The sequence below is a fragment of the Athene noctua genome, chromosome 1 (assembly GCF_965140245.1).
Source record: "Athene noctua chromosome 1, bAthNoc1.hap1.1, whole genome shotgun sequence".
Lineage (NCBI taxonomy): Eukaryota > Metazoa > Chordata > Aves > Strigiformes > Strigidae > Athene > Athene noctua.
The window spans coordinates 61798330-61825999 of record NC_134037.1 but is presented as its reverse complement, the minus strand read 5'-3'; the positions used below and the strand labels follow the sequence as shown (position 1 = coordinate 61825999).

Genomic DNA, 27670 nt, shown 5'->3' with positions numbered 1-27670 from the left:
ATTTAGCTTAAATACTAGCTTACGACATCTTACACTTAATACTTCCACTTTGAAAGTCATGTATTTATGCACAGCGTTTCTTGTGTTGGTGCTGGTTGTGGTTTTCAGCTGTTTGTCAGGGGACACAGCAGTGGTTCTCTTCAAGGTGCCAAAAGATGCATGATAGGGGGAGGGAGCAGAAATGGTGTTGAAGGCGTGGAAGGAAACGAGTCTGGGAACTTCTCTCCAATATAAGCTGAAATAGAGTGGGAAACTTCATGTTTGTAAGCACTACCAGCTGATGCTGTAGCGCAGGTTACATACATTTGTGCAGTATCAAAGCCTGCTGTGATGCTTGTAAGAACTGGGAGGGCCTGGGTGGTGTGCGGCACTCAAGCTCTTGGCTCTGGTGCCTGCACTGGACACGGTATGGGTTGCATGGCTATAGCTGTGTCTGTCTCAATGCGTACTCAAATCTCAAGACCTGGACCATAAAGAAATCTTCCTAATCATTACAGTGTTTATCTCTTTTGTAAGTTTTCATGTAGTAAAAATGTCACATGCATTATTCTTGTTATGCAGAATCCCAGCAAATGGCAAAAGGTCAACAGTAGCTGTCAAGATTATCAGAGAGTAATTGTAGCAGCTTCATGGCATATCAAATGTGAAGGCTTTTATTTAATAATAGTTCACATGGAGTAGCTGGGAAGTAAATATCAAATGCAAAACAAACGTTATGCAAAAGGAATGTAAGAGGTTTATTTTTTTCGCTTTGTGGGTTTGTTGCTCTTGCTCGCTCAATCATTTTGACTCCCTTTATCACTACAGCAGATGTTTCATCTCCTCCATCTCTGATTATGTATTTCTGACAGTTTTGAAATCTCTGAACGTGAGAGCTGATTATATGTTAATTTCCTTCTTTTAGAACCTGCAAAAAATATATTTTTTCAGTTTTTATTCTGACTAAAGAGCATGGAAATGTACCATTTCAGCATAAAGACTTTCTATACCGAAATGGTTTTATAATGTGACGTACTTCCAAACCGAAAGGCTGTCCTGAACATACAGAATTAGATCTTCTTGGAACACTTTTGACAAATGTTGCTTAAATTACCAGTTGTGTATTAGAGGCAAACAGGATTGTTGATAGTTTGCTATTTTCTTACAGAAGTATCATATATGCAAAAATAAAATAAGGCTGCAGACTTGATCCCATATGGTTGAGGGAAGGGAAAGAATTGTGTGTTATAGTTTCAGGCTACGAAGCCTGAAAGTATGAAAGAAAGGGCATTATGAAACAAAAGGAAAAACTGAAGAAATTCATTTAAAACAAAATCTGCTAGGTGCATTCCAAAGTCCGGGGGGGGGCTTTTTAATTTATTCATTTATTATCATAAGTGATAATAAACTGTTTAGGGCAGCTGGTTCATTATGCAGTGGGTACACAGTAGAACTAACCAATTAAAGCTTGGTTTGAGCAACTTGGATTGCTCTGGAATGAAGTGCTAAATGACAATTGTTTCCTACTGTTTTGAGTTGGTCTACTGAACCCACTTTCAGGGTTAGGAAGCACTTTACTAATTTTGAGTACTGTGTATCCTTACATGGATTGTAATTTTACCACTTTTATAATTCCAGTAATTATCTTTTTAAAAACCAACTTAGGTAGAAATTCCTTGAAATAGAAAATAGCATTCAGCCTTTTACTTGTTTGGGTTTATTCAGAGACAGAATTGGATAGCAAAACATAACCACTTTTAGAAATATAGAATCAGGGCTTTAACAGTGATTTATTAATTCTGGCACTATTTCAGGGACTTAATTAATTTTCTATAACTTTTATTTAATATGGATTGCTATGTCAATACTGTGCATTGTTGCTATTGCAAAACTTCTAACCTGCTTGAATTTGTGAAAAAAAATTTAGATTTTTCTTATCAAAAAAAGTATTTTGACAAAGTATTATTCGTTCTGTGTGTTTGGGCAGGGGAAAAGAAATAGTTCTGATATTTTCCTTATTTACTGAGTTACCCTGTGTATAGCACACCTGAGAAGGAAGCTAACTGAGCAATATTTGTACACAAAAATGGAGGTTGATATTGCCAGTGACAAATAGAGAAGTGTGTCAGAGGAGGCTTTCCAGGACACTTGATAACTGTGACATGAGACACATCTGTTAAATAGCTGGAAGATGCAGATGGAAATGCATACCTCACCTTCATATAACAAGGAATTCTAAAATGTGATAATAAATGTTCAATATACTGATTATCTACAAAGGAATTATAAAAGATGTTTTTTAAAAGTTACTTGTTCATCAGTGTATCAACGAATGAAGTTCAAAGGTGGGAGAAAACTAAGTACAAAGAATAATTTAACGTACTTACTGTGTTATGATTTAGCCATACCATAACTCATAGGATTTTCCTTGAGGTGTTTGGAAAGTTTGTAGTGTGCTGTTATTAGAGATTTTGTCTTGATTTACCTGTACTTCAGCTCCTAGTATAAAGTAGAAGAAGGTGAAAACTTGGAGAAATTTTTTTTGTGTGTTAATTCAGTTTGGACTGTGAAATTTCCTCTTCTGGAATTCAGTTTTATTTAAGGCTTAGTTAATTCAGCATCTAATGTCTTTAAAAAAAAAAAATCAATTTAACAGCTTGTTTATTGATTTATAGTATTCAATTGCAAGACTAAAGGAAAATGGATGAGAAGGCAAAGGAGGCAATCCACTCCATCCACTCCTTCACGCAGCATAGGCCTAAGACTGTCTGGACCTGAAATGTTTCCTTTCTGTTAGCATGTCTCGTTTTGATGTGGAAGGTTGGTGGGTAGAGGGGAATGGGAGACTGGTGCCCTAGTCATATTTTTTTGGGTGATGTTGCATCACATCTGACGTACGAGACATGAGGTTTTCAGAGATGCCCCATTCAGGTCAAAGCCTGGGAAACAAAGAGAAAGTAGGAGAGGTCCTAGCACTGGTAGAGAGAAGGTAGAGTCTGAAGTCTATTAATACTGATTTTTAAAATGCTTTTGTGTTTGTTGTGAAGACTATAAACACATTTTGTGACATTTGTGTGTTCACTCAGTGCCTCAGTTCTGTATCTTGTTTGCAAGTAATAAAATGCAAAATACCATAGATTTTTGCCTTGGTGCAGGACAGTAGTATCTGGAATTGCTCTATCTATCTTTGGAGTTGCTGGTGACATTGTTAGATCAAATCAAGAGCAGGGAAATATTGTTTTAGCTGAGGTAGAAGAATCCAACATACCTGAGCTCCTTCCTGGAATATAGGGATTAAGGAAGCCAGGTGAGGCAGGGGGAAGAGAAGTGTTTAAGGAGAAAGCAAAGAGACTGCAAGTGTGTCAGTCTGCTAAAGACCCTAGTGAGCTGTCAAAACATGTCCAGAAAGACCCTAAGCAGTTCTTGTTCTGTGATGGACAAAGACTCTTGTAAAATGGTTTTCTGAATGAAGACTTTTTTGGTTTTATCCAGAAAACATATAAATGCTTGCAGGCTCTAATTACTTCCTGTCTAAATTTTTCTATAGAGCTAATTTTTGAACAAATTTGGCTGGTTCTTATGGGATACTAGTGTCAACAAATGTGCTTTGCTTGCAGGCTCAACCTAAGTCTGAAAAGACATGGGGGTCATTCTTATACCTAAATCCATGCATGAACAGGCTGTCTCAGAAGGATGGTGGAAAAGCGAGCAACTAGGAATCCCCTTTTGTATAAACCCACAGCAGTAACACTTAAATTTCTAATGCCTTTTTGTCTTTTAAATGCTGTTATGTTGATAATGCCAGAAGGTAGTATTTTGGAAGGTAAAAAATGTGATATAGAATGGCAAAAGGAGTGTGGCATCTGCTTTTATTTTAGTTGTGTTGATACTTGTTCAGATATTTGAGTTACTTGGTTTTGAAAACACTGAAGAAAAACAAACAAAACTGCCAGTGCAATCCCAGTGGTGTTTTTTCCCAACCAGAAGCTGCAGGAGCATTTTAAATGGGCAAGAGGATTAGGTTTCAGAGAGATGTCTTTATGTTTGGCCTCTGACTCTAATTCAGGTTGTCCTTGGGGAAGCTTCAGTGACTTTCAGTGAGACACCAGTCTTTAAGAAAAAAAATGGTATGATTGGTTTTTGCAGTCAAGCACGACTTCTTTTTTTGTGTTGCTTATATAGGGAGACAGTGTGACCCCCTTTCCTGCTGCATTGGCATTCTTTTCTGGTTTTGTTTTATTTTTCTCTTCAGTTGATAATATGGCATAATTGTCATATTTTAATTCAGACAAATGTGTGTACACATACACTCATTTTGGGTTGATGAGCAAAGTAAATTAGTAAAGATGTTTGCAGATAAGGTTTACTGACCTTCACTTTAGCCTGTTGTGTTTACCTTCAAACTTTTGCATTTTTTGATTGCAAAATGCAATCAAAATTGCATTTTGGGCTGCAAAGTGAGAATCTGAAAAAGCAAGATTGCTCACTCTATAAGTTCATGATGTTACACTTGTTAGAATTTCATACTTGCTTTGAGATTTAAGTTTGGGGGTTGATTTCTGGTTTTTTCCTTCCTCTCATAGTTTAAGATAGAGATAGTATAGATAATATTGCATACTATCTACACACAAATGCATATATTTGGAAGAAGCAGTACAGAAACTCGAAAGGAATTTTGGGGGACCTAGGTCAGCAGTCAACAATAGTTCTTTGTGTAGTGCTGTGAAAAAAAACAGGGCCATAGCTAGGAGGAAAGATGTGATTTTGTGGGTATGACCAATACTGATATATTGCATGCACATCTGCTGTCTGTGCTTTCAACACACTGATGAGGATTTGGGAGGAATGGAGAAAAGTGCCACAAAAAGAGTCATGGCTTAAGATGTAGGCTTACAGTAGGTGACTTAAAGATCTCAACCATTTGTGTCTATCGGAGAGAAGATGGGAGGTGAATATATATATGTATATAGGGGAATGTATATATGTATATAGGGGAAAAATAATGCCAGGTACAAAAGGCCTCTTTCCTCTAAAGGAGGAAAAATGTTAGAACCTCAAATGGCCGCATGCTGAGGTCAGACTCATTCAAATTAGAAGTAAAGCACACTTATTTATCTTTAACAGTGAGGCTATTAATCATTGGAACAAATTACTGAGAAAAGTGGTGGGAACAGACAATTGCCATAAATTATAACTCCCTGAGGAATTACTACTGGATTCAGTTATTGGTTTCACCAAAGAGGCATATTATGGAATCCAAATACATTATCTAAAGGAAATTGAACTCAAGCAGTAGTACAAGCCACGTAACACTAGGATATAATCAGATTGTGCAATATCAAAGCATAGTTACACTTGTAATCGTAGCTACAGCTCTGTCATTTGTTTTTACTTTGTAAATGTATCATTACAATGATTTCTCACCCTCTTGTCTTTTTTCAAGGGATGTTAATGAAATGAAAGTTGTTGGATTTTCATACTTAAATGGAGATGAAGTTAGCACAAATTTTACAACTTCATTTATCTTTGCAATGAGTCAGTATTCTTTTGTTGTCGATATAATCTGGTATCTTTTGGCTTTATTGCATGTCCTTCTCAAATGCCAAATGCCGATTGTTCTAATTGGGCTTTTAAATTGCTGTGTAAACAGCAGGTTGCAAAAAATTCTGTTTCCAGAAATGTCTGTTCCATAAAGACAAAGCTGTTTAATTTCTGGCTATTTAATTTGAATTAGTTTCTTAAGAGTCTGTGGATAACTTCCTCTTCTTATATTCTATATTTAGGTAAATTTGAATTGATGTAGGATCTATTAATCATGATAAAAATAATTAAAGCTAACTTGGAGTATTTTGGATCCTTTCTAAGATAGACTGCAGTTTTCCTATCACGCTACTCAGTCATGGCCTGATCAAGCTAGGCAGGAATGAGGGTTCAGAGCCAGCAACAACAAAGAAACCAACCAGACATTTCAAATAAATTTCCTTGAGGATTTTTGTGTCTAGAAAAATAATCTTAATGTAAATGTAGAGTAGCTTAATAAAAAACCCACCAAACTCCTCAGCAAATGAAGGAAACTTCATTTTGTATGCCCTGCTTTAATTAGGCAGTAACATTCATGTCCAAAAGAAGACAGGCAGTTTGTTGTCCCTTTGGGATGAATGCTTTCCGGACATGTTTCTTGAGGGACACATTCCTCAGGAGCCAAACTGCAAGTAGAGCATGGATTACATTATTTGCTTAGAAATTTGTTTAGCTGTGGTGATTTTTTCCCTGAAATCATTCAGGAGTTATGAAATACAACCTATGCTCTCTTTTTTCAGAGTATATGACTGCTTTCCTGCAGACTAGATGTCACATAGATAAACTAGTCTTGCAGCCTTGGTAGAAATACCTGATGATAGACCTCATTATTAAATAAATTAGTTCACCCTTTCAGTAACTGGCTTGATTTAAATGCTTAGCTGTGAAAATCATATATTCTATCAGCCTCTTCAATTGCTGTGTAAAGCCTTTGCTCAAAACCAGTTTATACAGAATACTCGTTGTAATCCCGAGCACTGCACTAACATGGTACTATAGCAGTTAGAATAGAGACTGAAAGCGTAAATTTCATTAATTATACTGGTGATTACAATGGCAATACAGATCAGAAATGTGTAAGAAAATTAGCCAGTTTCTTTTAAGACTTTGATATGCATGATTTTGTCTAGATGTCAAACCATCAGCTTCCATGCTCAGTACATTCAGATTTCAATTGTTTGCCTTTTCCATCTTTCCTTTAATTTCATTAAGAAGCAAAGGCAATGTACTTAAATGCATCACTGCACACTTGTGATGACTGAGTTCTGTTCTTGGGTTCTATTATAATGTCCAGTAGAAGGAAAATCCAGCCCAATGCCTCTAAACAAAACAAAACACCCAGCAACAAATTTTTAATAGTTATATAGTAACCTAAGGATTATTAAACAGGACAACCCTAACTCATTTGGTTTAGACAGCTGTCCCTTGCCAAACATCTCTAAATAATGGTGGAAAATATGCACAGTGGAGTAGAGTAGATTGATTGGTTCTGTTCTCTAGCATAAGGTGGCTTGCAATGAGGAGAGCTGAATATTTCTGTTCAACTTTTTTTTTTTTTTTTCACATTTAACTTAAATACTGCAGTTAAAAATATTTTATAGGAAGCAATGTTTCTAATATTCTGCAAACTGCAAAGTTGTATGTCAAACAAGGTGAAATTTAAGTGAAGTGCTTGCAGTCTTGCCGTCTAACAGAGGTCAGTGCTAGATGCTGTGAATAAAGAATTTTAAAAATAGGAATTTTTTTAGGGAATCGTATAATCTCCTGCTCTTCTGTCTTATTAGAAAAGAGCTCAAGCTTTGAAGTTGTATTTGTATCTTCTATATATCTTCAATGCCTCCTGTCCTGAGAGGATGTCGAATCTCCCTCCTTGGAGATACTCAGAAATAGCCGGGACAAGTTCCTGAGCAACCTGATATAATTGCTTTGAGCAGCAGGTTGTGCTATATGATCTCCAGAGGTCCCTTTCAAGCTGAATTGTTCTATGATGCCATGATTCAAGTTGTCTTCCAAATATCCAAGTCAAAAGCAAGAAGTGAAGGACTGCTGGGAAAGGCAAACATGTACTTCGTTTTTTTGGTGGTTGTTTGGGGTTTTTTTTACTGTTAGCACATGTCCTTGTTACACTTGTTACAGCTCAAATTAATAATAATGCTATAATTTTGCATAGGGAAGGCAAGAGCTGCTATACCTTTAAGGTTCAAATCAAGGAAAAGGGAGAAAATGGTTATGGAGAACATGGACATTGGGAAATTGAGGTTGGCATCACTAGCTGGTATGAATATTAATAGAATGACCACAAAAGGGAATGCAAAAGATGTCAAGGATCAGGTGTATTTGGAATGTAGGTAAAAAAATAATTTCATTACCAGTCATAACAGTCTTCAACTCTGAGGGATTTTATATTTCTAGACAGTCTACAGCATATTCCTATTCCTTCAAATTATCATGGTTATTGATGAAGTTTATAAGCTAATGAGTTGGTTGTGGTGACAAGAGGGGATGGTAGTAGATTGCACGCGTGCTTATTATGCCAGTCTGCAAAAGGTTAACAGTTAGATGAGGTATTTAAAAAAAAAAAAAAAAAATATAGAAGAGAGAAGCTAGCTCTAAAATTGCCTAGCAGACAGTCAGGAGAATTTTAAAGCCTGCCAGTAATAAATTGGGAGGAAGGGATTGTTGTTCTTTTTATTCTTGAGTATTTATTATGCTCAGCAGTAAATCTGGTTTAAGTGACATAATGCTGGTGTCCAGCAATTAGCCTGCACTTCTAAATTAATACTGCTTTCGCCTGTGTGGCCTTGACTTGACTAATTGGCTGCCTTTCCTTTTTGTATTCTGTTGTGATTGTATGATGACAGTGATTCAGCATGTACAACATAGGCAAAAAAAAATAATTTAATGCTCCACTTACTCAGCAGGCATGATTGACACTCTCTTGGGTGACTGTTACAGTAGTGCTGGTCGGAGTAGCACGTCAGCAGTTGCTTTGCAGTAACAGTGAAGCCAAGACAACTGTGCTAGTACCATATCTTTTTGAAAGTCAGAACGTGGTAAAATTACTGAATATGACTGACAGCTTGAACTAGATAAATCTCTAGATGGGTATCTAGAATAAGGAAACACATAGTAAAGAGTGATGACTCCTGTAAATGAAGAACTAATCCTTTACATTTGCATGTGAATGAAAACTAGGTTTGTTGGTTTTGCACCATCTGTCCCGTATAAAGCAAGATCAATTGCTCATTAATTAAGCATGTTTTAGAAAAAACATCTCATTTTAAAAGGAGAGTAAGTTGCTATCAACAGCATCTAAAATTATTTTTCCTTTTGCTGCTTCCTGTGAGTTGCTGGGTTTGCCACCTTTTTCTGCTACCACTCATCCTGCTTTACTGTCAACTGAAAATACTCAGGGATCATTTTTGGGGAGCATTTTTGTGTCCTGGGATCATGGAATGAACCAGAAGTCTTTAGAGGAAGTTTGCAAAGAGAAAATTGTTTTTAAAACAAATTACCTTGTTTTACTGTAAGGTGAGTTATTTTATGTTTTCCAAATTTCTGCTTAGACAGGAAACAATAGCTTTATGAAACACTGGCTGGCTCCAAGTGAAGCAGCAGGGCAATTTCTTTAGAGTGTTTTATGCAGTTAAATTTTTAGAAATATATTATTTAGATTTTATGGCCTATTTTAGAAAGCATTTCCCCAGCTTGCCAGTGCCTCCATTTGCAAGCAAGGCATTTTTGCTTTTGTATTCTTTGTCAAGAGGACCCTGTTTCATGGTGCTTGTGAGCTCACTTCTACAGAGTTCTGCTTCTTTCGAGCAAAGGCAGCTCCAGGAACAAAAGGTTTGCAGGATTAGGTCCCAGTTCCCAAAATGGCCTTGCAAACCTTCATATCCAGATGGTGGTAGGAAAGAGAACTGATACCATGTGAATTCTGCCCAGACAGCACTAGTCAACAGAAAAAGCAAATGTTCCTGATCATCATGTTTGCTTTCTGAAAACAAATATTTTAAAGAACTTTTCAGGGAAAAAAAAAAAAAAAAAAGAAAAAGGAAGAAAAAACCCAACTCCTCTCAAAATTAACAACTTTGGACTGTATTTTCTAATGAATATTTCACAAGTGTTCCATCAGTTGATCGTAAACAGTGCTTTGCCTGTTTACTCAATAATACTTTTTTTTTTCCTCATAGTTACATCAAGGGACATTCAACAAAAATCGAGTTGCTTAAAATGCAGAGAAAACTTTTTGTTGTTTAAAATATTTGTAAAGAAATAGCAGCTTAAGGTGTGCCGGAGAAAGGATTCCCTACACAGGGACAGATATTACATTTTCACGGTTACATGGCATTGGTCATTGAAAAATAGATTGGGAAGTTTTGTAGCTGTATTAGCCAGGTTTTCGCAGGTGACTGGGTGACTTAAGTAACAAAGTTTCATCAAAATTCAAAGGTGGTAAAAATTCATAGTAATCAGATATCTAACTTAAAAAAGAATTTGCCTCCTTGCCACCTTACCAACATTTTTTAGAGTTCTAAGTACATTTGAAAATGGTTTCTGATTTTGTATAAGATTTTAATGTTGGGTGAATTGTTTTTTGCCGACCTGTGTTATTTTTGACGTCATTTGTGAAGAAAACAAGCTTTCCTGTATTTTCAACTTAAAGTTCTTCACCTTATATGAAGCAGTGAAGAAAATCAAGCCAATTTACTAACTAAATTTCCAAGTGGTTAAGCAAAATTTTTCTGTACAATAGATGCCCCAGGTTGGACATCTGGAGTAAAAGAAAAGATAAATACCAGAATTGTTTCATTAGCAGGACAAGAGACAAACAACAGATGCGTTATATTGTGAGGTAATTATATAGTGGGTTTAAGTGACAACGAATTTTTGTTTTAACCAAGGTTTATCATAGAAGTTCTATGACAGATATGTATCACTATCTGATATATACATAGCATGACATATATATTGGTATATATTGGTTTTGTGAAAGGGGCAGAGCCAGACCGAAGTGCAACATACAGTTATTACTCAGTTTTACCATACAAACACAGCATTGGAAGGGCAAGTTCATGGCCTGTGACCCATATTGAAATTCCAGGCATTGCTGGTTGCAGGGAGTGGGCTGGAGAGTGGGTCATTTCAACCAAGACACAGGGGCCTACAGGAACCAGACAGGGCAAAATGGGAACAGAGGCAAATTGTATTGAGAACGTTTCACTAGGTGTGCAGAGAGAGAGGATGCATTTTGATGGGTGTTTTATCTGCCTGTGGTGAAATGCATGTGTATGCACATATGTGTACGAGTATCCGTGTGTACATGTGTGTAGACACACACACATATATATAAAAGTTGTAAGTGAGTATTGTGATTACTGCTTGCAGTTTTCAATTCTTAGTCATCAGCGATGAATGTGGCACTAGCTTTATTCACAGTCTTGAGTCTCGCTTCTGTGCTTACTATTTATTTACTATAGACAGTGTCCCACATTTGGTCATTTCATTGTGTGATATTTATGGTGCCTGGCTTGGAGGACTGAATTTTTATACACAGGAGAAAGGAACTGAAGCTTTAACGATATCCATAGAAAACTCTTGTTCTGCTTATTCACACCACTCCAACTTAGGCATTTTGCATAATACTCATCCTAAGCTCCCAAATATATTGTTTGTAAACAAAACCATAAAAAGATGTTTATGAATGTGCATTGGGGAGAGATGAAAAATGTATTATCTAAGCAAAGTGGTGATTTATATTCAAATAAATATAAATGCTTTCTTCATAATGTTGAATGGTTAGGTTCACTGTTAGGGTGGGTAAAAAGTATATACGTGTGTGGGTGTAAACATGTATTATATTTCCTATTTAATATATTCTTTAGAATTGTTACTTTTTTAGATTATGAGTTTTCCATTCTGATTTAATATATCCGTGTCACTAATATTTAAGTCAAAGGTTCATTTTTTTTCCCCATCGCTATTAATTTTGTAATTGACTTTACACAATTAAACTTCACCATTGCAGTCTTGGACAGGTTTCCTAGGAATTTTATAATGTCAGGCTTTCCCTGTGTTTACTCCTGCAGTCTGATGCTTGTTGACATGCTGATTCATGTTTCATACCTTCAAATAGGTTTTGTTCATCTGGAGGAATGAGCATAAAGAGGTCATGCCAGCTTTTCCTTTCTCCTCCTAGACTATATATCTCCTTTTAATTTAAACTCAGAGACAAAAAAAAAAAAGAAAAAAAGAAAAACAGTGGATTTCTGGAGCTAAACTAAACTGGAGAAATCAATGGAATTTATTATCAGGGGATGTCTAATCTCTAAAGCTAATACAAGACTTCACAGCTATTGATTACATACTAAGGATGCACAAACTGTTAATCATGATTGGAGGCAGTAGAATAAACATACTATCAAGAGGAAATGGACAAATAAGTGTCGGTAGTGCAGTTATATTCATCTCTGTACTGTACCTCTAAAGCAGGGACAGCTATATTTTGCATCCAAAAAGATACGTCCTAAAATATATTGAATATCTCCTCATTGCTACTGAAACTAATGTAGTACAGCTGATTATCTAAGTAATGATTCAGATGTTTTCTTCAGCTCCCTGAGGTATATGGTCAAGAAGAAATTTGTAAACTGGCTTAATAAGTCAGTTGCTAGATGAAGTGAAAAGAGAAAAAAGCTCATAGATTTTCATGCAGTTGCATTATAACGTTCGTTTGTAACAAAATAAATCTGTAGTGCTAGTACCGTATGAATGCCATTTTTTCATTTATTCTGCATTCATATTTCACATGATGAATAGGTGGACATACTATGTTTTGTGATTACATCCATAGTTGTTGTGTATTCTGTAGACACATCTGAGAAAGGAGATGCCCAGTAATTCCTTCAATTATTATTGTGGGAATATGTACCTGTTAATTTTTCATTTTTTGTCAGACTTCTGAAATGCTTTCAAATTGTACGACTTCTGTCAGCTTCATTAGATTTCTCTTTCTTTGATGTTCACTATTTCTTAATGCTTCTAAGTTTAAAAAGATTCAAGACCTGCATTTTCAAATTTGGCTGCCTGAAGTCAGGCCTTTAAACTGCTGACATGGAACAAGATCAGAAAAAAAAACAAAAACCCAACTCCTGAGTACTTCAGTTAAACTTTCCAACCTGTATTTACGTACATGACACGTGTTCTGTGTTTTTAATGTTCTGAGCACGAGGAAATGCTGATACTCCAACACTGGAATATCTGGGATAATTCCAATAACATATGAAAAGTCTCTACTGATCCAACTGGTAATATGATGTTTTGGCTTGGAATACACATAAGTAGATAAGAAAGAGTCCTTGACTGAAGATAAGTAGTTAATGAACTACCGTTAAGTAGTTGTTAAAGGATTGAGACCAGCGCTGTTAATTGATTTTTGCCTTTAAGTGGGCATTTAACTCTACATAGAAATGGTCAAAAATCTGCCAGAGTTACAGACCATAGACTTTAATAGAATTTGCAAGAAGTATTCTGTCATAAAGATAGACTGGTTCAAGGAAATCGGACTGAAATGCATGCCATTCTTGGGATGTCTGAATAAATTGGGTCTTCCTGAATTGTAATCATAGTGTTAAATAATGGAGTTATTGGGAGTTAGTTGGAACCAAATTCTTTCGGTTTTGTAGATTAATAATCCTTGAAACATAGGGGGTTCATCATGGATATATTCTAGGACAGCTGACCTTACCTAGGGATTTTTGTGAGCTTTGTTCATAACACAGTTATAGATTGCTCCTTTGACAGGTCGCAGATCACACACAAGTGCAGAAGTGATCACAGTCACTGTACATAGTTCTTGCTCAGACTCTGGTTGTCTGTTGAAATGTAAAACTCTAGTTCTGTCCTTTTTGATGAGTGATACACTTCTATATGCAGCTATCTTAACCAAGTTCGTGATGTGAGGGAACTTAGTATCTACATAAAGCCTTTCTATGCGATTCATTGTTCACTAATAACAAAAGTAATAATTGAGAGTAACGCGACTGAAATGAGCATGTGAAAAAACAGTGTTTATTGTTTTCTTACTTTTGACACATTTGATAGCTGTTCTGGTTTAGGTTGTACTTCTGCAGGTGTTTTTCACTCATACCGTTCTTCCATGCTCTTATCAGGGGCCTTTTAGAAGAATTCTTTGCAGCAGCATCACTAACTTTTTAAAATTTTTTTTATTTTAGTTTTGGGAACATTTTGTTTTTGTAGGACCTTGCATGAATCGAGGAAGCAACAGGAGCCACAATGACATCTTAGAATAATCCTTTTATTTCACACATGCCAAGGAGAGACCTGTCCTGGAAAGGTCAGGAGAAGCCACAGGACAGAGAGGCTCATGTTCTCATAGAAGAAAAGTGAGGAATTCCAGTGACTGTTCAGACTGAGAATATGAGCAGAAAAATTAGGACTTCTATTTTTCTATGGTTTTTTTTTTTTTTTTTAAATATAAGGAAAAATAATTGAAGTGAGAAACACTGTGTTTTAAATTACAGGGTTACTATCTTAAACCAGATTTACTCCTTTGATAATTGTCATACATTTGCTTTTGTATGTCAGAGTTTTTATTTAATATAAGCTCCACATCTTTCTGCAGGTCCCTCAAACCTTATGCAAATTTATGTGTTATCTCACCCTCCATGTCCAGTTAGTTTTTGCCTCCCGTGTCACCAGTGAAGGTGACCTGGGTCACTCTTAAACTTGATATGAATTTCAGTCAGTGTGGTTAAAGCAGAAATTTGAAGTCAGCCCCTCAGTGTAATGCCATACCAGAAGGAGTTCAAGGCAGAGGGGAGGGATCCGAAAGCCAACCCCAATTAGGGAATTGTATACACAGTATATAGACAGTATATGGTGGTGTTTGAGAATCACCATCTGTATCTGAAATGTTTGTGCTTTAAAATTTGTCTGATTGTTTTCCATTTCATGTGAACAAATTTGTGTTCTGTCTGCTGGTCAGAAGTTCTAATCTCCCCCTCCCCTGCCAGGTAAATGAAAATGAAGCTGTGTCTTGAAATCAACATTTTAGGATTTCTGAGGAAAGGCAGCAAAATCAAAGGACTTGTCATGCTTTACTAGCCTTGTTTTATGGGATTTTTTTCACAACTTTGGGACATGTTTGTCTCTGACAGCAGGGTAAAGCAGGGTAATACATATTATCATTAAGAACAGTTCTGAGGAAATGCATGCTCTCGCCTTCTTGCTTCTGCAGCTGTGAAGGGTTTTGTTTTCGCTGCCATCTCTGCGTAAGTGAAGATCATCTCTACCAAGAGGCTGCGATATTGACCTGTCATATCACGTGTTGCTTATCAAGCACTAAAGAAATTGAATTTCATTTATCTGTTATCTGGAGCATCTTATTAAATCATCCTGCAGTTGGGAGTTGGTATGGGGTCAACAGGTTCTGTCTCTTTTGCCATCTATCCCTGGATTATTAACCTTTGGAGAATTACTAAAGCTGTTCTTTATTTTATCCCATAAAGTTGGGTTAAATCTTCTCGATCCATAAATTGTTGCAAGTGAGTGCCACATGCATGAAATTATTTTACAATGCAGTTTCTGGATAAGGAATGAGTATTTAGTAATCTGCATAAGTGTAGAGATCACTTATAACTCTGGTTTTTCTGTTCTTCTGATAATTCTCCCAAGCCTCTGGTTTTAATTGGCTCAGTGAGAGTAAAAACAGTCAGCTCCGATGGTGGGTCTGAGTCAGTGAGCACTTGGTAGTATTTGTTTGCCAAGAGATAAAGGGGGGGTGAGGAGGAGGAGGAAGATAGCAGAGCCGGGTATTGCCAAGCATTGAGATCAAAGGACAGAGAGAGAAGCTGGCTGTAAGCAGAGGTGAGAATGGGGTGGAGGTCATAGCAGCAGCCGGTGGGCAGGAAGGATCTGGCAGAAGGGAGCCTGCCATTAGCAGAGGGGCTTGGGAGTACCTAAAGGTCAACGCTACCACCACCACCATATGTGTTGTTGCCATATTTCTGCTGGAAGACGTAACTCTGCCAGTCAGGATGTTCATGTTTTAGGGCTTGATACAGTGACAGGATATTGAATTTCCTGCAACAGTAGAAGCCCTGAGAACTTTGTGTTGTCACCACAAGGAACTTCCTCCAGTCTTGAATATATTTTCTGCTGGAGAAGAAGGCTTGAAAAAATAAATCATTAATGCCTCCAACCCAAAATTTTAATTTTAAATACAAGATCTAATGCAAAAAATATGCTGTTTCATTCAAATTCCAAGCGCTCAATCAAGAAATCTTTCAAAATGAATAAACCAAACTATTGTTTTTCAAATGATTTGTCCTTATGCTCAGTTATTCACTTAGTGTCTGAGCACTGTTATGCTTTTTCAAACTTAGGTTCTAAGAAAATCTGCAAAAACTCTTCTAAAAATACCTAGAGTTGTGGAGTAGAGTTAGAATTTCTGTGGAAGCACTGACAACTAAACTGTAAACGAGCTGTCTGAATGGCTGTGGCTTGGTGGTGCTGTGCTGACTGGTGGCTAGAGCATGGGTGACCTGGAAGCTGGGTACCATTCAGGTTTTTTTATGACCCTGACAGTAAATCACTTTATAGCTTTGAACAAGCTGTTAACCATTTTGTGTGTCTTTCTCCTCAAAGAAAATAATTAGCACCACTTATTTGTTTCACAGGGGGTAATTGGTAGATTAATGTTTGGAGAATATTAAGTGCTTCCTGCCATTATTATTGAAACTCCAGCTGATAGGTTAAGAAAAGAACAGCGATTTGGAGAAAGCCTTATTTCTTGCCGCTTTTACATAGGATGGCAGTTTGACATGAGTAATTCAGCAAAAAAGTTAGAAGTCATCTGTTTGGATGTCCGTGTATTTTGTATCGAAGTTCTAGATATGACTGAAAGAAGAAAGATGAGAAAACAACGACTGGGAAGACAAGATGTAAATTGATTTAATAGGGTTAGTAGAACTGAAAAAGTTTCCAGAGGTCAGAAGAGAATACATAAACTGGAAATAAACCCAGGTAGAATTAAGGAAATATTCTGGTAAAATGCAAACCCTAAAGTGTGATGGGGAAAGAGAAAAATGGCAGATGAGCACTTATGTTTGCCCCACAAAAAAGTTATTCTTAATGAGATGCCAAAATTTTTAGGAAGCCTACTCAAAAATTCAGTAGTGTTTTATCTGAGAAAAATAATTATTTGAAGATTGGTTTTTATTGAGGTGTTACAGATGGAGGCTTTGTGCTGTGGTAGTTTAAAACAATTGGTCTTTGCCTCTAGAGATCCCTGAGATGAATGTTGCCCAGAAATGAGAGTAAAATTCTGGTTTTAAAGCATCATTTTAGGAGCAATGGGACAGTTGGCAGACTTTACCAAAGCTGTTGAGAGACTCTGTAGACTTTAATTACCATCTCAATGTTGCAGAAGTTGTTTAATTTCTGCCAAAGAAGGGAATAGTTGTGAGAAAGCAAGATCACACTCTGTCTTTCATTCTCTCCTTTTGACAGGTGAATAAAGGATGCTTTTCATTATCTCCTCTGATACTGTGACACATTTGTAAAATTTGCATAGAATTGTAAAATAATTTTTCTTTAAGATTAACAAAGCATTTATTTTTTTTCTCTTCTCTTTTGAAAGTGCTGTACAGCATCTTGTGAATGCAGTTTAAGTCTTGTCTTGAAAGATGCAAGATGAGAATGGAGTGCATTATCTGCTACTGGTTAGTCAGCTTCAAACATTAATAGTTTCAACCTTCATGGCCAGACGATGTGTATTATGTTGTGTTTATTTTAGAGGCTCCAATACATTTTAAATTCAGGTTTCATTTCCATTTCTGGTGTGGGTGGTGAAGGCACAACCTGGATTTAGTAGAATAAGGAGGAAATTATTAAAATGAGAAGAATAATTCAATTTTAGAAGGATAAACAAGCCTGTAATACAAAACTTCCTTGATGAAGGATATGTTTACTCTTTTAGGCCTCAAACTCTAGAGCTAGTTGTAAAACTAGGTTTTTTATTGTCATTCATATGAGAAAAAGCTGATAATATAATTTTTTTTTGTCTTTTAGCAGTTCTCCCCAGTGACACCTGCCCGTGTTCGTTTTTTTTCTAAGTGCTTGCAGTAGCCAAGGAAATACTGATTCTTTGAAGACTCTTACCATCTCCTTCAGTACATCTACTGTGTAGCTACTTTTTTTTTTAATGACTGCCTCACACCTGACTGTACTTGCTAAAGCACCAGCCACTGTTTACTCTATAAACCCCTTTTTTTCTCCCTTCTTTTAAAGTCTCTTATCTCTCAAGGACCTTTTCAGTGCTATCTTTCAGCTTCAGATCTCTATTGTCACAGTATACAATATATTCAGAAAGCTACTGCCCAGGAAGTCTACTTAGTCATTTGTATTTTTCACCATATATATGATAAATGGGTAGTTAAGGGCAAAGGGAACATACTTGTTAGAAATCCAGAAAGGAAAGGATAGATCATGGAAACAAATAGGCACATTTTTTAATCCTTAGCACTCATATATTACTAGGAATACCTTTATGTTATATTTAGAATTTTGTTGTTTTGATGTTTGAAACTAAATGTTTGCCGTTTGTCTGGCAAACTGCATGCTGAATAGATTACACTGATTCACATTTCCTTATTTCAATATACCATCTGTGCTTTTGGCTGGATTTTAGCCTGGTTGGGACTCTTATTTCATAAATGCAAGTTACAAAGAGCTGTTGTGCCCAGAAAGAGAAATCCTATATTTCACTTCCTTGAATGATCTTGCCCGTTTTGACCTTACACCAGCAAGGACATGAGGCTGAAGCTGTACCTACAGCAGGGTTTTATTTTCTCTGATGAAGAAGGATGTATTAGCAGGGTATAAAGATTCCCTTGGTATACTTCCAGTGAAACTCTAGTATATATAGTCATGGTCATGATTTTCATTGTGTAATCATTTTAATTAAGTTCAACGATAAAAGTTAGTCTTGCATGAGGTATGAATGCACTAGAGAGACAATGAAAGATTGATGGCAGCTTGGGGAGCATCATGTACTCTGCTGGTGAAAATACATGTGTGGAGAGTGGCTGATCTTAGGTAGCAGGTTAGAGATTATCAGCTCAAAGCAATGTCCAGGCAAAGGTTTGGGGATCTGAAAGAAGTGGGATACAATGGGAATATCCAAGAATATTTTTGGTAATATTTCTGAGGGCTTTTGCTTGAATGAATAGCTTCATTACTAAAATAATAAACATTAATATCTGCATCATTTCTGTAACTGCTAGTTTAGTAAGGTAATTAGTGTAATTAGCATACAGCATTGCTTGGTGGCATGATAAATCATAGTGTAGTGAATGTTGACTCTTTACCACTATGATGTATTATCTAATTTACACAGGTAAAAAAAAGAGATAAGGAGGAAATGAAGAAGGGAAACCAGCAGTGACAGCTGATGGCCTTTTGGTCTCTCTTCTTGCATCTGCTGCCTGTATTCTCAACTGCTTTGAATAGCTTCACTGTTAATTAACAGTTCTTTTTCTCACTGTTGCTAAGTCTTAATCACTGATTGAAACCTGCAAAGAGAGGCCAGAGAAGAGTGAAGTAAAAAACCAGGGTCTGACAGGTTTTTTCCCTCCAGGGTACTTGTACAAAGGATGATACTTCTTCCAGTAACAAGTTTGTGTTTTGGGGTATCTCCTTTGCTTTCACGTTTCTGGAGGCATCATCTACCAGTTACAGTTCAGTGCAAGGATGAAAACCATTAATGATGTTTTTCTTTATTATATTCTATTTTCTAGAACCTATGAGAACACCAAAAACGTTGAAGATTGCTGAGATCCAGGCCAGACACATTGCTGTGGATTGGGAATCTCTGGGTTACAACATCACTCGTTGCCACACTTTCAATGTCACTATATGCTACCACTACTTCTGCGGACACAATGAGAGCAAGGCAGACTGCTTGGACATGGACCCCAAAGCACCGCAGCATGTTGTAGATCATCTGCCTCCCTACACGAATGTCAGCCTCAAAATGATCTTAACCAACCCAGAAGGGAGGAAAGAGAGTGAGGAGACCATTATCCAGACAGATGAAGACGGTATGCGTAAATGCTGTTATGAAAATCACATCCAAGTTGTCTAGACAGGTGGAGGGAAATGACTTCTATGTGTTACAATATGGGTCCCGAAGGATGGAAGTTCTCTTCTATTAATGTATTAATTAGCTCTAAAATAGTAGCTTTAGAAGTATTATAGCTGTTAGCCTGTATATGTGGCCCACACTGTCCACATAGTGCAAGTCAAACTCAATCTCTCTCGCAAGAAAAGGGAGGGTGACTTTCCAGTCATTCCAAAACTGTGCTAACACAGGTGACAAGAAATTCGTGGTGGTGTTAGGTGAAGACTTCTTCACAGTATTAGGTGTAGTATTTGAAAACTAATTGAATTTTGTAAATTTATTTTTAAATATTAAATATTCTATTCAAGATTTAAAACCTCTTCAGCAAATATATTTGAGCAATAATTTATGTTGCAGATTACAGTATATAGTATCTGTTAACTGTTTGAAAGCCACCTATCAGATCAAAGTATTGTTTTGACAACTTGGGAGTTTGACTCTATTCTTATGAGTCCCTTCCAACTTGAGATATTCTATGATTCCTCTTTAAAATACTCTTGATGAAGTTTCATTGACCAGACAGTTGAACTTAGGGAAGAAATAAAGAATAGATATAGATGTTAATGGTGACAATCAGTGGTTAGGCTATGAATCTTGGTATGAAAGAGATTAAAATTAAAATATATATTTTTCCCTAAAAATATTTAAAATGTGATTGTAAAGAGCAATTTTAGTTTCCTTTTCTTATATTTAGATTTTATTAAAATACTGATGACAACAACAAAATGAAAATAGATACTGCCATCAGTAACAAAAAAAAGAATACTTGGCCTAATGTAAGAGTATATGCAGATAAGAAGACAAAAGTGAAAAAGGTAGTGTGCTTGCCTGTAAAATGGAGGAGAGAGTATAGCTTTATATATGGATAGCAATCAAGGTTTACTGTTGCAATAAAGAAGAGAGAACAGCTTATTAAATAGGTATGTATGAGGAGCTGTAGAGAACCAGATTGATATAGGTGCATCACATGAAGATTACTGACAAGTACAGAATTAGAATATTTCGTGCAGTTCAAATTTTACCATTACTTTTTAAAAAGTTAATTGTAAATATAACCCATGATGAATTGGATTTCTGTATCTGTGTTTACATTATAGATATTTGTGGTTGCTTTTTTCCTTGAGGTTAAAAAAAGAAAAAAGTAATATTCTTATGTCCATGTAAAATAGATTTCTTTTTCAAGTTTTCATAGTTTTCAGGAAAGGTTACAGTTTCTGATAGCCTTTATCTAGTTAGATGAGCAGAGGTGGTGGCTAGTCACTATAGTTTGTGCTTGTCAAGAGCAGAGTCAAGTGCATATATTTTGTCTTCTGCTTCCGTTGAGGATTATTCTTGGAAAATGATGCACACAAGGCAGGTTTTGGATTGAAGCTAGAGTGCCAGTGTGCTACCAGTGAACTTGTTTAGACTCAGTTTTGGTGTCAGAGGTACCATAGTGTAGAAGAAGCCTCACCCAGTGAACAAAAGTTGCTAAGATAAACTATTTCAAGCAGATGTTGTTTTCAAGGAGGGATTAATGAATGTTAAAAGGTACTTATATTTATATGCAGTGGTGGTAATAATGCTTGTGACCTGAAAATTGCCTCTTGTGAGATATACTCAGTGGTACTATTGGAAATGAAATGCAGGCTTTTAACTGTGTTACTGATTGATTTGAAAGTCTATGTCCATTTTGTCGGGTATTTCAAAATACAGAGCATGCAAGCAGTGTGCAATACAGAGGGCTTTCAGCTGTCATAGCAAAGGTGTATTCACACCTGCATCTCTCCTTGAGCTCTCATAGCAAAAGTAAACTGAGTTCTGTAGCTGACTGCCTGTGTGTATGCCGCTAGTTTAGTCCCATGTCCAAGTGATCACGTATCTGTCTGAAAGTGTTTTAAAAAACAGTTTGCAGCTTAAAGCAGGACTCAGACTGAGAAGGTGAGAGCTACAGGTGTCTGCCCAATGTATTTCACATATGGTCAGAAGTAGCTGCATTGTCATGATGATTTTTGCAGTTTTTGTAGAACGAGCATGATGTTAATTACATAGTGGGGGCATTATCAGTGATGCATTTATGAGAAGGAAAATGGGGGATCACAGTACCTTCCTACATTTTTGCAAATAATTAGAAATATCCATTGATTGCATGATTATCTGAAACTGTGCATTTACGGTGTGTACTTTTTCATAAATGGAAGCTTTGAAAACCCCAGATGACAGCAACAGATAATTAACTTTTTGTTAGCTTTTCTGTAGTGCAGCAATCTTTCCTGTGCCATTCTTTCTTACAAGGATCTGCTAATCAACTAAAAACTTTGTAGACTGTTGGAGTTAAAGCTGCCTACCCCACATTTTCCTGTCTCTCTTTGTTTTTAGCATTTTGGCCTCATCTTCTATTGCTTTCTCCAGATTCCCCATGCTCCAGTGCTCTGTCCCTTTCTTCTCTTTTTTTGTTGTTTTGTTTTAATTTTCTCTTCGTCTCTCTTCTTCTATCATTTCACTTCCTCCCTTCCACTAGGGGCTTTACATATATTTGAATTTCTGGGATTTCCTAATCTTGGATTTTTGTGGGGTTCTGTTGTGAGACAAGGAGGGTCTTTGGTGATCTTTCATAAAGGTTCACGTTTATACAAGGTTGTGGAGCTGTGCCAGACCTCCCAGAGTGATGAGTGGTAACTGAGCAATATATGGTACCAGGAGCATAATTAACTCAGGAAACAATTAGTAAAAGAACAGGGTAAGATTCAGAAGCTGTGCTTCAGACCTTTGGAGCTGTGATTGACAAATGAAGAAGGTTTTAATAGCTTGTAATTCGGTATCTGCAAGAAAGCAAAGCCGGGAATATCAGTGTGAAAATAACCTCCTTTCTGACCAGAGCTAGATCTGAATACCTGTGGTTTTAAGTATTTCTATTTAGCTTGGCTAGATGGAATTAATCTTTAAAGTATATTATAGTAATTTGCACAAAGCTGTATTCCACATAAAAATCAAGCCCTTGAGCAATACGCTATTAAACAATTTGTACAAAAGAATATGAAAACAAGGAAATTGGTCAGTGTTTTATGGGTAAAACACCATTTTTCACTTTTGGAAGAGACTTAAAGAATCATTAAGATTTGGGAGAAAGGTCTTCTGAGTAGCTGGGCACTCAGCACTATCTGTGCTATGATAGGTACTCACTGCTTCACCTGGTTTGCATAGGAGATGGACAGTGTTTGAAGGATTTGATAAAGGAAAAAGAGGAAGACTCACACAGTCTGGGGATTCATACTTGCTGGGAAGAGATGATGTTTGGCATTTCGAACAAAGTACAAGAACCAGCAGTGAATTTATCACTTAGCATGAATCAGCAGCATGCACGTGTTCTTGGAGCTGCCTGTTCACAAGGACGCTGCGAACTCAGAGGGACCCTTTGTAAGGGCAGCGGATGGTCAATGAGATTAAAGCAGATAAATGCTTCCTTAATTTTTAATTGGAAAACGATGCAAAAGGCAGTGGATTAACAGGAATGATGACATTAGCTCTGAGAGAGCAGCTACAGAGAAAGGAAATTATGAAGCTAAAAGTGTTCAATGGTGATTTTACAACTAGTAAGGGAGTATGTTAGCTAACAGCAGGCAAACAACTAATTGAAAAAGATCACTTGGAATAAGATAAGTACCCATTTTGGGGCTTAAAGTATACCAAAGCTTTGGTCTGAGCAAAAGGATGTGCTCATTGGACAAAAACTCTTTCAGAGATCTTTCTGAGAGTATGGCTCATTCAGCTCCATGCAGAGATATCTAGAGTTACAATGAAAGGTTAAGACACAAACTGGCCAACCATTACTCATTCTCCTGGGAAAACTCAGCAGGCTCATCACTCTGGGAGACAGTAGAGGGAGGGAGAAGTGTTATAATTAGAGGACAGAAAACAATTATAAAGTGAAATACTTTGTATACTGTCTAAATGTGTAAAGAGGAAAACAGCTTCCACCAACTTCAAGGGAGGATTTTATGGATATAGTTGACATTTAGTATTTTTCTGTGATTGATAGTAGTAAGTTTTATAAGCTGCCTTTAAAAAAAAAGTGAAATATCTCCCCCCCCACCCCTTATTATTTGCTATGAGAAGCATTTTTCCTTTGTTCTTTTCCAAGTTGTTCTTGCACACCAGGAAATTACTGGAATATTGGGGGGGGGGGGGGGACACAAAAGGTAGAAAATCAATCAAAGGAAACAAACAAACAAACAAACCATGCTTGAAGGAGCTTTGAAAAAGCATAGACATGAAACTCTACTAGTAACATTTTGAAGGTAACAGAATTAGCCTACCTGGGAGAAAAGTTAATGCAGCAAGATGAGCAGGCAGTATGTCTGATGCAGCAAAGGGGGTTTGCAAAGACTGCTTGAAATGGCAAACTGTCTCAAAAAATATGTGACTTACATAGCTGAGTGACACATGCATGGATGTCAGGTGAACCTGGTATACTAATCCTGTTGGGGAAAAAATCGGCAAATGGTTGTTGCAGTTAATAAAGAGAAACCCACGACTAAGATATAAAAGTTTCAATGTGAAGTTGTCCGTAAATGCTGCTGCTAAAGGTATTGACCTCAGTCTTTGATCTAAAAGGGGGACTAATGACCCTACATGTCATGAGCAGCAGCAAAATTTAGTGTCAATATAGTCAAATAAGGGAGGAAGTTTTATATCTCTAGCAGCAGTGAACTGAAACTGATTATAACCGACCTACTGCCATTGATAAAAGGAGCCTGGGATAACCTATTTGTCCTTCAGCTTGTGAAAATAACCCCAGTTCTTTTTTTCAGATGGTAGGTAATATTTGCTATTGGCATATCCTTGAGAGAGAGAAAAAGTGGTGGCAGAAAGACATGTGAACACTTATTATTAAAGACATCAGAAAAGTTGATTTGTGGGAAAGTAAGAAAAATACTGAACTTATTAGCAGAGATTTATTCTTTAAGCTTACACTGAACAAATGACAAATGAAGTAAGCTGTTTTAAGATATTGCAGAGACTAGAAATACAAGTTAGGTTTTATATTAATAGCTCAGGAAAAATTGGCCCTGAAACACAGAATTGTTTACCCTGGCTGAAACAACTTCCTACTTTCATTTCCTTTAGATACCTATATTAGAAGCTTTATAGCTGAAAAAGTGATACTGCATATGAGATTCTTTGTTGAAATGGTGTGTTTGACATAATGATGCCTGCAAATAGGCCAGAATTAGCAGCTATTTCAGCATTTTGCTGTGGAATGAGGGCTTACACCTGGGCCCACAAGTTCCTGTTATTCCCAAACTGTGTGTTAGCTGAAAGCACTCTGAATATTGTTTTACATATTTGTAAAAAGTTGTAAGGTATGTGAGGTTATTTCACCCTGACATGGAGAAACCTTTCCAAATCCCAGAAATGAGGAGTACTGAAGTCAGCATTTGGTGTAAAAAGGCTTTAAACAAAATACTGCGTTAGGGGTCTGAGCCCTCGAATTCAGAAAAACCAGAACTCAAGGATTTAACCCCATTTGATATTTGCTCCAGTATCTACAGTGATTGCCGCTACCTCTGGGACTGATTCACCTCTGTCAGCTTGCTTAGTAGCTTGATTGTAAGCATTTATGTTTGTAACACCAGTCATTTCGTATAGGCAGGAAGGTGTGGGGACCCATCGCAGGCGTGAGTGGGTCAGTGCCCGTGCAGTCCAGCAGTGGCCCTGGGTGGGTGACACACGCCTGTGCAGGGCTGTGGGCTTTCTGCCAGGGAGCGTGGCCCCGTGACCCCACCGCTGCCCCCCACCCAGGGAGGACAGCATCCCTGCCGCCTCCCAGGGCACCCGTGCCAGCCCCATTTCTCCAGGAGGAGAGATCATTAGCCAAGCGTGTGCACTGAAGGAGACTGTTAATATGCAATCAGTTTTCTTCTCAACAACATTTTGTTCTTCGCTGCAAATGGTGCAACTTGAGCGATTTCCAAAGAAGTCATTTTTGTCACCACCTTTGGTGCACTTTTATGGTAAAGAATAGTAATAGCAATTTGATTTTTTTTTTCCTTTTTATTATATAAAATTTGCTTCTGTTTAAGCCTTAGTCTCAAGTGGTAACAGCATAAAATTAAAATGGTAAATCCCTCAGAAAAAGCCAATGGAAAGGTGGGCCATTTTAATTGCTTGCAACATATACGCAGAAGAAGAGATTGACTGTCACCATCCCCTGAAAATGAGCATCTACCTTTGGAGAAAGGCTGCAAGTTTGCTGCTCGTACACTTTACTTTTTGAGTACCACAAAGGAATTTTTCCCAGTATAACCATTCATATATCTGAACACAGACTTTACCATATAGCATAATAATACTCTGCACAACTTTCACAAAGTATAATAAAAATAAAAATACTCTGTTTTACATGCACTTTCATTATTTTGTAGCAGGAAAACTGAAACCATATAAATTCATTTTATAGTGGTTGGTGTCAGTTAATACATTGTTCTTCCAGAAGTAATGTATTGTAATATAAATTTGCCGTTAAGTTAGTGTAGAACAAGGTTCAGGTGACGCTATTTGTGAATAACAATTTGTTTGTGACTGTGACATAATTTAATGCAAATATGTTGCTCTGAAATGAATTGGTCTGATGTCAGATTGATGGTTTGTACTTCTGTTATGCATAGTATTTATAGAAGTCCACCATCTCACATGTATATAGAAGAAAAGATTATCAGCTATTCACTATACAGATATATAGCTTCATTAAAAGGGCTCTGGAGATGCATGTAGATTGTAAAAGAAGAGCTTGTGATGTTTTCACTATAAAACCTTGCTGAAATTCCCTTTGCTTTACGTTACTTTTCTATACATGTGCATTTTATGTTTGTATGCATTTTTATAGCTTGGGGGTTTTTTGCTTTAAGTTAAAAATCTCTTGAAACCCATACAGTTAAGCCCCCCTAAATGATTTCACTTCTTCATATAAATCTTGACTTGTTGGAAGTTAAGCATAAAATAATGCATGTGAGAGTGTTTACTGTTGTTGTCACTGAGAGATGGTAGAGCCACACTTACAAGGTCAGTAGATGGAAAGAAAATCAATGGGGCCAGAATCTTTTTAAAAAGAACGTGTGGAGGCCAAAAAGGTCTGAGTCCAGCTCCTCTAGAAGCCACTTATCTGAATAATTCAAAAAGTATACCTGTCCATTGATAGGGAATCTTAAGTAATGTACTTCATCAATATGCGCTTGTAGTAGTCGTGATTTAGTACAGATTGTCCGTAAGTCCAAGGGGAAGAGCGAGAGCTCACGTAGGAAGATTGGGAGTTCAGAAGGCAGCAAAGAGGTGCTGTGGTGAGCAATGGGGCTTCTGGAGGTGCACACACAGGCCCGAAAAAAAGCTTTTGGGCTGTTTGTGAGGTTTCCAAAAGCTGTTATCAACACAAAGATTATGTTTACCTGGCTGTTTTTCACCTGAGTCCTTGATAAATATTGTATAAAAGGGAAGGATCTTCACACTGCATTGAAAAGGTGAAGTTTAAGGTATTTCTTGAGCCCTTAGAGTCCTGCTGGAAGTCATAGGGAATAGGCATCAATAGCTGCCTACATGGAGAGATGCCGTTTGAATCTTCAAAGTAGTGTTACCAACAAGTTGCCTTGCTGTTAGGTTTTCTCGTGTTGTTTTTTGGGGGGGTTATGGGGTATTTTTTACTAATTTCAGCCTTTTTAAAATTTCTGTTTGTAGCTAATACTGACCTGAGAACAAAGACATGAAACCACAAATGGAGGACGTTTAGTCATTATTTTGACTAAGCTGACTGAATCTATGGACCGGCTCACAGATGCTCTGTTCTTTAACCAAATTACTTTGCTCCTGCTTTTCTTTTTCCTTGCTTTCCTTTGCCAATTCGGTAAAGCTCTGCACTTAAAAGACGTTTTTACTGTG

At 37.0% G+C, this 27670-nt stretch overlaps 1 protein-coding gene across 5 annotated transcripts in view; it reads left to right on the top strand.

Annotated features, from left to right (window-relative positions):
* Positions 1–27670, top strand: part of PTPRK (protein tyrosine phosphatase receptor type K) — a 413815-nt gene that overhangs the window by 297978 nt on the left and 88167 nt on the right. For all 5 annotated transcript variants that reach the window (XM_074896287.1, XM_074896286.1, XM_074896285.1 and 2 more), the window contains exon 8: positions 19380–19682. In XM_074896287.1, coding sequence (XP_074752388.1) covers positions 19380–19682 — 303 coding nt within the window. The remainder of the gene's footprint in view (positions 1–19379; positions 19683–27670) is intronic.